Source organism: Maniola hyperantus, chromosome 23 (assembly GCF_902806685.2).
Source record: "Maniola hyperantus chromosome 23, iAphHyp1.2, whole genome shotgun sequence".
In the NCBI taxonomy this organism is placed as follows: Eukaryota; Metazoa; Arthropoda; class Insecta; order Lepidoptera; family Nymphalidae; genus Maniola; species Maniola hyperantus.
Window position 1 is genome coordinate 1,024,145 of NC_048558.1, and position 11,637 is coordinate 1,035,781.

Consider the following 11,637-nt stretch of genomic DNA (forward strand, 5'->3'; position numbering starts at 1 on the left):
ACAAATGATTCTCATTCAAGTGGACGCCAGCAATAAAGAAAAAACAAACATTTTATAAAATATAAATTTTTATTTTTAAAAAATACCTTATTAGCATCGCTCAGAAAAGTAGATAGGCATAGTACGCGACAGGGCGAGATGGCAATCGGGGGGACGCCCCACACGTCACCCGCGCTATCCTGCACCGGGTTAGTGCGGAGACTATGCGGGTGTGCGGGGCGTCCCCACCCCGATAGCCATCTCGACCAGTCGCGTAGGTACCTACTAGGTAATATGTATTATCAAAATATTTTTAACCATAATTATATATTATGCTAGGTTTTTACATATTTAAAAATTAAAGTGAATTAAAACTATAAGTTGAATTAAAGTTATTGAAATTAATTAAAATGAAATTTCTTTTTAAAATATTTCCTTTGACCACCGACTTTCGGTTTAAAGACATTTTTTTTTCTTCACTTTCAATCCTTTAATTGTAAATTCAGAGCAAAATCATCTCACGACAATGCGGCATGCTACATGGAAACTAAAGTTAACTAAACCTGGGTGTCTGGTGCACTTCGACCGTCCGTTGTGCCAGATCCTTCTTTCCACACACTGCAAAGGTTTATTCCCGTTGAGTCACACCCCCGTGAGTAACACTGTGACACAACGTGACAACAATTTCAAAAATTTCCCGTTGAGTAACAGTGTTACTCAATGGGAATTTTTGAAATTGTTGTCCCGTTGAGACACACCTACATATTATTGCGTGTGTAACAAGTGTAGTGTTAACTGAATGTGCACTTTTACGGGATGTCATTTATTTTCAAATCCAAGATGGCGGGCATGATTTTTTTACAAAATATTAGACATAGACCTCCCACAAGACTACAGCGCTTACCACTGCGCCAGGGAGATTTTCATGTTTGTGAATATGGGCGTAAATTTTGTACCATGCTGCCGGTGACATGCCGCATTGTCGCACATTGCCCTGACGTAAGTGAAGTTTTATTGAATAACTTAGCTAGTATAAGGGTGAGATCTATAGAGCGCACTCTGACTTTGCTTAGACTTAAAACAGAGTTAAAACGAGACAGAGCTATATCTCTCACATAAATTCGTCTCGTTTTAACTCAATCTTAAGTCTGAGCAAAGTCAAAGTGCGCTCTATAGATCTCAGCCTAAGACTCGGCGTTTTGCGGCATGCTACAATGTCGCACTTGCATTCCGCAATGTCGCACTTTACCCTGACGTAAAGAAATTTTATTGAATAACTTGGGTCGTATATAAGACTATCAGCGTTATGCAGCATGCCACAATTTCGCACTTGCATGCCGCAATGTCGCACTTTGCCCTGACGTAAAGAAATTTTATTGAATAACTTAGGTAGTCTTCTTCGTCACTCTGGGCTGGTTTCCGCACTTAAACGTTTCCGTCGAGTTCTGCGTTTTGCGGCATGCCACAATGTCGCACTTGCATGCCACACTTTGTCCCGGAATAAATGAAGTTTTATTCAATAACTTAGGTCGTACATCAGGAATTCTGCGTTTTGCGGCATGCCACAATGTCGCACTTTGCATGCCGCAATGTCGCACTTTGCCCCGGCGTAATAGAAGTCGTATTGAATAACTTAGGTCGTATAAGACTATCAGCGTTCTGCGTTAAGTAAATATGGAATGACGTCATCGATGCTGACGTCACCGACGAAGCCGACGAAGAACACGTCTTCTATGAAGCTGGCGCTGAACGAGCGCAACACCTGCACAACAAATATGAATGTATGAAATATGCTTTATTGTACACCAAAAGAGAAATCAGTACCCTTATTATAAATGCGAAAGTGTGTTTGTTTGTTGGTTTGTCCTTCAATCACGTTGCAACGGTGCAACGGACTGACGTGATTTTTTGCATGGGTATAGATAAAGACCTGGAGAGTGACATAGGCTACTTTTTATACCGGAAAATCAAAGAGTTTCCACGGGATTTTTAAAAAACCTAATTCCACGTAGACGAAGTCGCGGGCATCAGCTAGGTGCAAATAAAACATCTGGTCAACGAACTTTCATAATTAGGTCACTCGGAGTCAATGCCGCGTCGTAGGTGGGGCATTGACCTGAGTTTTGCACGCTATAGATTGCGGGTTTGAAAAATACTAAAAGTAATAATAAAAAAACTTAAGTTTCCAAACTGATAACTATGGTGCGGAGAGAACGGAGAACCTTCGACTAGTAGTGTTGCAGTTATTTAGATTACAGAAGTGTACCGTACCGGCAACTGCAGCAGGAGAGTTGCGACTCTCTCGTCGTCGGGCTGACACGTGGTGCGGAGAGAGCGGAGAACCTTCGACTGGTAGTCTTGAAGTTTGCGCGTCAGAAACTCTGGTACTCCATCTGAGGGTGAACATATCTCGTCATTACTGAAACTTTCACTCTGCCTTTGCCATCCCATGGGATAAGGTCTCCCATGTCCCATAACGCGAATCCTAAGAGTCGAAATAGTACTCTGTGAAGTCTGGGAGTCCCAGAACTTTCAGCATTTCCAGACTGGGAAGCCATCCCTTTATCGTCCCAAGAAAAACCCCCCACCATTATGTGAAGATTCCTAAGTATCCCAGAGGATTACTACGCAAATAGCCAGAGGGGAGAAGGGAATGAGGTGGAGAAAAAGTGGAGAGAGGGTGACGGGCAGGAAGAGAGAGAAGCAAGTGAAAAGGAAGAACCAAGATGGAGGGAAGAGAGGAGCGAGTGAGAAGAAGCAAGATGGAGGGAGGAGACATGGCAGTAGCGAGAGGGAAAGAGAGGGATAGGAAGTGCTGGAGAAAGAGAGACCCTCACCTGGTGAAAACAGGCACAAGGCTCTTAGATGAGCGTGTTCGCGGTCAGAGAGCCTCAGTTGCTCCAACTGGTGAAGGCGGCACAGCATCGCCGAAACCCAAGACGGAAGGAGGAGACAGGGCAGTAATGAGGGGAAGAAAGTGAGTTGCTTAACAGCTTGTGATAGTTCTAATAAGTTTCAATAATTTTGTAAATTGGTGATAATAAAAAGAATACCCGGCTGAGTTTGTTGTGGGCTCTTCTCAGACATGGGCGCGTTTAGAACCCGCGTAGCTTTAGTTTTAAGTTTGCGTAATAATTATCACCACTATATCTTAGAAATCCAACATCTGACCATCAAAAAAAGTTATTTATTACTTATTTTGAATAAATCATTTGACTTGACTTTGAAAGGGAGGAGGAATAGATTGGGCTGGAGTATTAGAGAGAGAGAGACAGACACAAACCTGATGAGAACCGGAATATGGCTCTACCCCAAACCCAAGATGAAACCCATGATGAAGGGAGGAGACAGGGCAGTGGTGAGGGAGGAAGGGTGGAAACGAGAGAGCTGGGGGGGGGGGGGGGACGACGACACAGACAGCCACTAACCTGGTGAGAACAGGCATAAGGCTCTAAGATGAGCGTGTTCGCGGTCAGACAGCCTCAGTTGTTCCATGTGTCCTATGAACTGGTGAAGGCGGCACAGCATCGCCGAAACCTCTTCTATACGCTCGTCCGAGTAATCCGATATCGTTATCTGTGGAAGAATACCATATCAATTCTCATGCTCGTAAAGTTTTTCTTTATATGCTGGCTGTAAGCGGACTTAAACTGATTTTCATACTCTTGTGCATAACTCTAAAATTTATTTATTTGTTTGTACCAAAACATTTACAGACTATTACCCTTATATAAAACGGCAAGTTTTTAAGATTTTTAATTACACGCTATACTAACCATGCACAATGACTATTTTTTATTTTTATTTTTTAGCTCCGTTTAATCGAACTCATCCTGTCAATCACAGATGTTGGTGAAGACTGTTAGGCTCGTGCACGTCACTCTTATTGGTCCTGGCAGAATACCAGCGCTCAGGTTTTATTTTAAAACCTGCAGCATTAATGCTGAGCTGGGGCCATTTCATCTTGTGCCAAGTGGGTGCAAGAACTCATTTTAGATTTAATTAATTATTAAGTACTTCTTATTATCTACTAACTACTATCTACTAACTATTAATTTTAAGTTTGTTTGTACCTTAGGCATAAGATGAATAAACCAGTTTTCTTTGTTTCTTTCTTTTCTTCTAAAGAGAAAAAGAGAGCAAAAGTGGACAGGGAAGCATTTATCTCTACGAGAGATCTCTACTAGTGACCCTTGGCAGTTAGTTAGGTGCACTCAGAACCAGTACCATTGACATTTTAATGTGTAAAGAAGTCACCTCAGGGTGCGACAGGTCCGGCGTGGTCTGGTGCGCGGGCTGCGAGTGTCGGGAGTCGGCCCTCTCCCTCAGCTCGCTCTGCAGGTGACTCGACAGCATGGGCAGCAGCGTGGGCAGCCCCAGCGCTTGCGACCAGCGAGCTAGCCCCAGCACAAACAGCTCGGGCCAACATTTGCGCAACAGGGTCACTTGGATCTCGAATCTATCGAGAAACATGGTTTTTTAACAAAGGGAGTTAAATGCATGCAAGTTAAGTGTATTTTGAGATCTCACTCGGCCATTTTTAGGGTTCCGTAGCAAACAAGGAACCCTTTTAGTTTCGCCATGTCCGTCCGTCCGTCCTCAATTAATCTCAGAGACCATTAGTGCTAGAAATCTGCAATTTGGCATGGGTATAGACAAAGACCTGGAGAGTGAGATAGGCTACAATTTATCCCGGAAAATCAAAGAGTTCCCACGGGATTTTTTAAAAACCTAATGCCACGCAGACGAAGTCTAGTACTATATAAAAGTAAATACAATACTTACGATAAGTTATTAGCAGCGGGTAGAGCTAACAGCCATCTTGCGCACGCAGCTAGCAGTCTCGCCCCGGCTTCGCACGCGGCGTGTAGCCGCAATGGCGCCGGCGGACATCCGGCCGGCAGTTGTAAAGGCAATTGTAGACTTTCCGCTGTGCTCAGTATGCCCACTTCCTCATCTAGAAGCATTGATAGGCGACATGGCCATACTGATTAACTTTCGCCTATGTTGTCAAATACTGTAATCCTTTTTTACTTGAGTAAGAAGGGTGATAATTTTAGCATTATATGCCTGTATGTTCCAACATAGCGCCTAAACTACTGAGCCAATTTTGATGGATAAGCCGCAATGACGCCGGCGGAAATCCGGCCGGCAATTGTAAAGGCAATTGGAGACTTTCTGCTGCGCTCAGTATGCCAACTTCCTCCCGTAGAAGCATGGATATGTGACACGGCCATACTGATTATCGTCGGCCTGGCTATCGTCGAGGGAGGGAAAAAGGGTACTTCCTGTTGACCTAGAATCATGAAATTTGGCTGGTAGCAATATCTTATAATAGCACATGTAAAGGGAAAAATCCGAAAACTGTGATTGTGTGGTAACATCACAAAAAAGGCGTTTTTTCTTGTACGATGCTACAAGAAATAACGTTTTGCCTTTCGTGTGTGAGTCCGATTTTTAACCGACTTCCAAAAAGGAGGTGGTTCTCAATTCGGCCGGTTTTTTTAAAATTGTAATTAAAAGATCCTCAACTATAGCCATATAGCCTCAAGTAGTACATAGAACTCACTGTCATTTTGCTGCGTATCAGCGGCGTGGAGCGCCGCCAGCGGCACCTCCGGGGGCGTGGCGCCGTACGCTGATTGGAAGTACTCGTTTATTGCCCCTATTGATCAAATACAAAAACATATTTCTTTATTGCGAATCTGGGTACAAAGCAAAATCAAAGTGGGCTCTACAGATTTCAGCCTTAGACTTACCAAACTGTCCCATTTTGAAGAGGTTCTTAGCGAGTTGTGTCTGCAGCATCAGCTGCTGGCGCCGCGCGCCATCGACATCGCCGGGGGTGCCCGCGCCTAAATACGGTGACACTAAAAATAAAAATTAAAATGGCAGTCAATGAGATTGCCGATAGAAGTGGAAACAGGAGGCCCAACTAAAACCTATGTGCCGAATTTTGCGAGAAAACGTCGTTGTTCCGATCCGCACTGAAAATAATGATTAATATATATATATATATATATATATATATATATATATATATATATATATATATATATATATATGGTAATACCAAATTTTTTTTTTAAATAAAATAAAAAAAATCAGCTAAACTTGTAATAAATACAAAAAAACCCGGCCAAGTGCGAGTCAGGCTCGCGCAACGAGGTTTCCGTATTACAGTCGTATTTTTTCGACATTTTGCACGAAAACTGAAAAACTGATGCATAAAAATAAATAAAAATCTGTTTTAAAATGTACAGGTAAAACCCTTTCATAGGATACCCCACTTGATATAGTTATCTGACTTCGAAAATTGAAAATACTAATTATTAGTTCATGACCACTTTTTTGTGTGATGTAACCACAAATTCACGGTTTTCAGATTTTTCCCCTAATGTCTGCTATAAGACCCACCTACCTGCCAAATTTCATAAGTCTAGGTCAACGGGAAGTACCCTGTAGGTTTCTTGACAGACAGACAGACAGACAGACAGACAACAAAGTGATCCTATAAGGGTTCCGTTTTTTCATTTTGAGGTACGGAACCCTAAAAAAGTTGATTTCTCTCACCTGGGTTCCCCTTGTTGATGCCGCAAGCCACGGCGGCCGCGAAGGCGAAGTTGAGCGCGGGCGCGGCCGGCGACACCGCACCGAAACCATCGTTGGGCTCTTCCTTTGGATTTATCTGTGATCATTTCAGGAAAAGATAAAAGATAAAGATTGTTTTATTTGTTCAACTGTCTTATATTAAGTCTAACTCTTCAATAGCTCAACGGGTAACAAGTGGACTGAAAACCGAAAGGTCGGCGGTTCAAGCACCACCCGTTGCACTATTGTCGTACCTACTCCTAGCACAAGCTTTACGCTTAGTTGGAGGGGAAGGGGAATATTAGTCCTGATTAGCATGGCTAATATTCTTTAAAAAAAACTGTTCTGGTAACTATTTAAAAAGCAATTCTACTGCATCAATTTCATATTTTTGTTCTGTTTTATTTAAATTTTTATAGTAAACTAGCTGACCTGGCGAACTTCGTATCGCCTAACACGTCATTCATGTTTTGCCATCCCGGAACCCCTCCACTAACATTTAAACTTTATAGTATGGTATTAAAGTTCAAATTGACAGTATTATTACGAATCTTTTGTATGGAAATATAGAAAGGTATTGTTTTTAGACTTTTTCAGACAATTTTTTAAATTTTTCTCTCTGTAAGAACCATCCTCGTACTTCAAGGAATATTATAAAAAAGAATTAGCGAAATCGGTTCAGCTGTTCTCGAGATTTGAGATCAGCAACACAATCAGCGATTCATTGTTATATATAGAACTAGCTTATGCTCGCGTCTTCGTCCGCGTGGACTACACAAATTTCAAACACCTATTTCACGCCCTTAGAGGTTGAATTTTCAAAAATCCTTTCTTAGCGGATGCCTACGTCATAATAGCTACCTGCATGCCAAATGTCAGCTCGATCCGTCCAGTAGTTTGAGCTGTGCGTTGATAGATCAGTCAGTCAGTCAGTCAGTCAGTCACCTTTTCATTTTATATATTTAGAAGAGAAGACTAGCGACCCGCCCGGCTTCGCATGGGTGCAAAGTAGATACTAATGTGGTGTCATTGAGGTGTCATTGCCTCGGAAACTCTCAGATGAGAGGATTTTTTTCTGACCTAATTCACATTACTTCAATTTTTCTATGGATCTCTAATTTTTAGAGAGTTAAACTATAGCTATAAACCTTCCTCTTGAATCACTCTATCTATTGGTGAAAACCGCATTAAAATCCGTTGCGTAGTTTAAATGATCTACGCGTTCATACATACATACAGACGCGGGAAGCGACTTTATTTTGTACTATGTAGAGATTAATGGAAAAAATGGGAACTTCTCCATTACACCGTTTGTCCACCAGTTCCCGTCTCACCTGCGCTTGTCCCGCCAGCCCGAGCAGCTTAGAGTAGGCGGCCTGCCGGTCGTGCTCCCTCGCCTCTCCCTTGGACTTGTCCACGATCGGCTTCCGCTCGTGTTGGACCGCTGTCCACACAGTGCAAGAATTACTGCTCAATATTACATACAATGTCCAGGGAACATTTTTTAATCCCCGACTCAAGAGAGGTGCTTTAAGTTTAACCAAGGCTATGACATGACAAATTGCTATTGCGCTGGAACCTTGTCTCATTAACGAAAAACATCGAAATGACGTCATTTTGACGTATATTTAAGTATAAATATACCATCAGCTCGATACTTCAGTCTAGAGCTGACGTCACTAAAATGGCGGCCACGCGAATTAGCAATTTGCGGAACTTATACCGTGAATTGGCCAACAAGTCATTGTAAAAAAAATTAAAACAGCTGTCCTGCCAAAAATGAACGGAATGCGGTACAGATAGCTTACATCGGACATAGGCTACTTTTTATCCCGAAAAACAGAGAGAACACGGGATTTTTTAAAACCTAAATCTACGCGGACAAAGTCGTAAGCATTATCTAGTACTCCATGCGAAATCTATTCAGGGATTTAGAAGTTATGGTGGAACAAAGAAACTCACATGAACTCTGAAAAACATTACACTCCTTTTTTTGTGCTGTTAAACGTAAATCTACGCAGACAAATTGAAATAGATTTTTTTGATTCAAATAAACTTTTACTACTTTTTAACTGACTTCCAAAAAGGTGGTTCTCAATTTGGCCCGTTTTTTTGAATGTATGTACATCGATTTTTTGAATGATTTTTCAAATGTACATACCACCAGTTCGGAAAGCCAATTATAGTCAAATAGTAGAACTGATGGAGAGAGCTATGATCAGAGTTTCTCTACGCGATCAAAGGGTTGCAAAGCTGAAGTAGCAATGGGTAGGGCACATAGTTTGGTAATTCGATAGATGTTGGGGTCTCAAGGTGCTGGAATGGCGACCTCGCCAGAAGTCGTCAGTTGGAAGACGTCTTCCAACGTTGCGCCTTCTGGTGCAAGATCGGTGGACGGACTGTGGAGGACTAGGTGGACGGACAACATCAGACGAATTTCAGGGAGCCGCTGGATTCAGGCAGCGCAAGACCATGGCGTGTGGAAGTCCCTACAAGAGACCTATGTCCAGCAGTGGACGTCTATCGTTTGATGATGATGACGAACACATCTGACACTCACAGTCGCTCCGCATGCCACAGGCAAGGCACTTCTGTAGGCGGCAGTACTGGCAGCGATTGCGGTGGTGCTTGGTCACCTCGCAGTTCATGGTGCCGCGGCACTGGTAGCCGAGCTTCTTGCGGATCGAGCGCTTGAAGAAACCCTTGCAGCCTGGAACAGACAATACTACTGATTCTACAAGCAACTATCCCATCGGCGGTCTTCCCACTAGGTTATAACATGGGGTTATTCAAGGGGGCGGACCAACAAATTCCTGAAAGGCCGGCAACGCATCGGCGGTTCCTCTGGTGCTGCAAATGTTCATGGGCGGCGGTAATCACTTAACATCAGGTGACCCGCCTGCTCGTTTGCTCGCAATATCTATTTTTAAAAAAAATAAGGTCGCTACCTTAAGGGGTTGGACTTTCAAAAATCCTTTCTTAGTGGATGTCTACGCTATCTGCATGCCAAATTTCAGCTTGACCCATCCAGTAGTTTGAGCTGTGCATTGATAGATCAGTCAGTCAGTCAGTCAACTTTTCCTTTCATATAATATAGAAAATCTGACTGACTGATCTATCAATGCACAGCTTAAACAACTACACGGATCGGGCTGAAAGGTAAACAGGCGCTGAAGTATGGAAACCATATCCACGGCAGACACAAACCAAATTAAGAAGGTAAGACTTTGGCTTCCTTTTTGAAGGGTCACCAGCTTATGCTCACGCTCACATGATGGACTATGGCCAAACCCTTCTAATTTACGAGCGGAAATTGGTGCTCAGTAGCGTGCCGGCGATGGATTGATCATGATGATGAAGATAGTTATAGACTAGGCAATATTTCACATATCTCACATACCTTCACAGCTTATAGCACCGTAATGTCTGCCCGAAGCCCTGTCGCCACACACTATGCACAGTTCCAGACCTCCCACATCGTTACCTGCTCCATACTTCAGTTCCATGGGGTCTGGCACCTCCATTACAACCTGAAACAAATTGTTACCATGATAAAGGTCAAGTGCTAATCAAGTGCTAAAGTGCAAGTGCATCCTACTAATATTATAAATGTGAAAGTGTGGATGTTTGTATGTTTGTTACTCAATCACGCAAAACTACTGGATTTATTTGGCTGAAATTTGGAATGGAGATTGATTATACCCTGGATAAACACATAGGCTACTTTTTATCCCTGAAAATCAAAGAGTTCCTGCGGAATTTTGAAAAGCGTAAATCCACGCGGACGCGCGCTTCAGCTAGTTGTGAATAAAATACCCTATTGTACTCAAACATAATATACTCTTAGACACACACACACAACATATACTTACATGCCCCTTTTTTAAAATTCAGCTGCTGGAAGCTAGAAGCTCCGTTTTCCGAGGCACAGTTTTTACTAGTTCGGAAAACAGGTGCACATTAATGTTTTTGTAATTATAACTGATTTAAAGTTTTAAAAAAATTAACTAGATAATGCTTGCAAGTCTGTCCATGTGGGTTTAGTTTTTAAAAATGAGAACACCTTTTTTTATTTACCGGGTTAAAATGTACTCTAAGTCCATCTCCAGAAGTTATCGCAGTACCAAGTAGATGGTGCCCACCACTCCATCCAAGTGTACTTACCTTTTTTTTAAAATCTTGTGATAACTCCTCGATTTTCAGGATCAAAAGTAGCCTTTTTCTTTCCCTAGGATGCAAACTATCTCAGTACCAAATTTCGTCAAAACTGGTTTAACAGATAGGCCGTGAAAAAACAGACAGACATACGTTCGTATTTATAATATTAGTGTGGATCAATTTAGCATTGAGGTAATTATTTTATTACTTACCACTAATTTAAAAACCGCGTCTCAAGAGCGCGGAAGAAATAAAAATTACTTGCCTTTCACTTCACAGATACCATTTCAAGTGCTTGGCATTTTGAACTGGTTATTGTAATGTTGTATGTAGGCGGAAGAATTACCATGGAATCATGTTCATTCTAATTTCTAAGCAATATTACAGGACTCGCTTGGTGGTCATTGGACTAGAAAATTTCACTATTCAGCCATTGTGCCTCGATTGAGATCATTGTTTTACATACCTTTTGTTCTAGGAAATGAAGGCTTCACTTGCTCGTTTGGACGCACTTTTGGATCATACTATTGTAATCATAGTTTACTTATAAAATTATCTAGTTTTGGATTGAATCCTTTGCGTGTAATTAATTTAAACGGGAAAATAAACATACATCACGTCACGCACGAACTAAAATAAAAAAAATAAAAAGAATCATAGATTAATAGAAAAGAATGGATGGCGAGGTGAGGTGAACGAATATTTGATTAAAAATTGAAATGTCAAATGTCAACGATGAAGTTCGAAATCGAATGAATGATAGGGATGTACCTTGGCATTATGTTGGAAACTTTACTCTATGGTTGGAAACGTGTTTGTTTCAAGAGCTTATGTATAAACGGCCTAATGGCCTTTTACATGGACCAAACAGAATTTAATCACTTAAAACCAAAGAATTTCTATTCTATT

The 11,637-nt window shown here is 41.8% G+C and overlaps 2 protein-coding genes across 2 annotated transcripts in view; one reads left to right on the forward strand and one right to left on the reverse strand.

Annotated features, from left to right (window-relative positions):
- The window catches only part of Tom40 (Translocase of outer membrane 40), a 127,536-nt gene that overhangs the window by 65,887 nt on the left and 50,012 nt on the right, over nt 1–11,637 (forward strand). The gene's annotated exons all lie outside the window — the stretch shown is intronic.
- Hr78 (Hormone-receptor-like in 78) lies at nt 39–11,387 on the reverse strand. Its single transcript, XM_034981086.2, has 12 exons — nt 11,195–11,387; nt 9,971–10,100; nt 9,131–9,280; nt 7,905–8,014; nt 6,553–6,667; nt 5,739–5,849; nt 5,549–5,644; nt 4,765–4,936; nt 4,237–4,438; nt 3,408–3,555; nt 2,251–2,372; nt 39–1,741 (listed from the first exon to the last, which is right to left on the reverse strand). Exons 2-12 carry the CDS (start codon nt 10,092–10,094, stop codon nt 1,631–1,633), a joined length of 1,461 nt encoding a protein of 486 aa, XP_034836977.1. The 5' UTR covers nt 10,095–10,100; nt 11,195–11,387; the 3' UTR covers nt 39–1,630.

What these genes read in the sequence shown, in the direction of transcription:
- Hr78 (XM_034981086.2), bottom strand. Translation starts at nt 10,094, where the DNA reads ATGGAGGTGCCAGACCCCATGGAACTGAAGTATGGAGCAGGTAACGAT. An exon ending in CGGTGCTATAAGCTGTGAAG is followed by an intron (nt 9,281 to 9,970) that starts GTATGTGAGATA and finishes TGTCTGTTCCAG; the next exon opens with GCTGCAAGGGTTTCTTCAAG. An exon ending in CTTCAAAATGGGACAGTTTG is followed by an intron (nt 5,645 to 5,738) that starts GTAAGTCTAAGG and finishes TTTGATCAATAG; the next exon opens with GGGCAATAAACGAGTACTTC.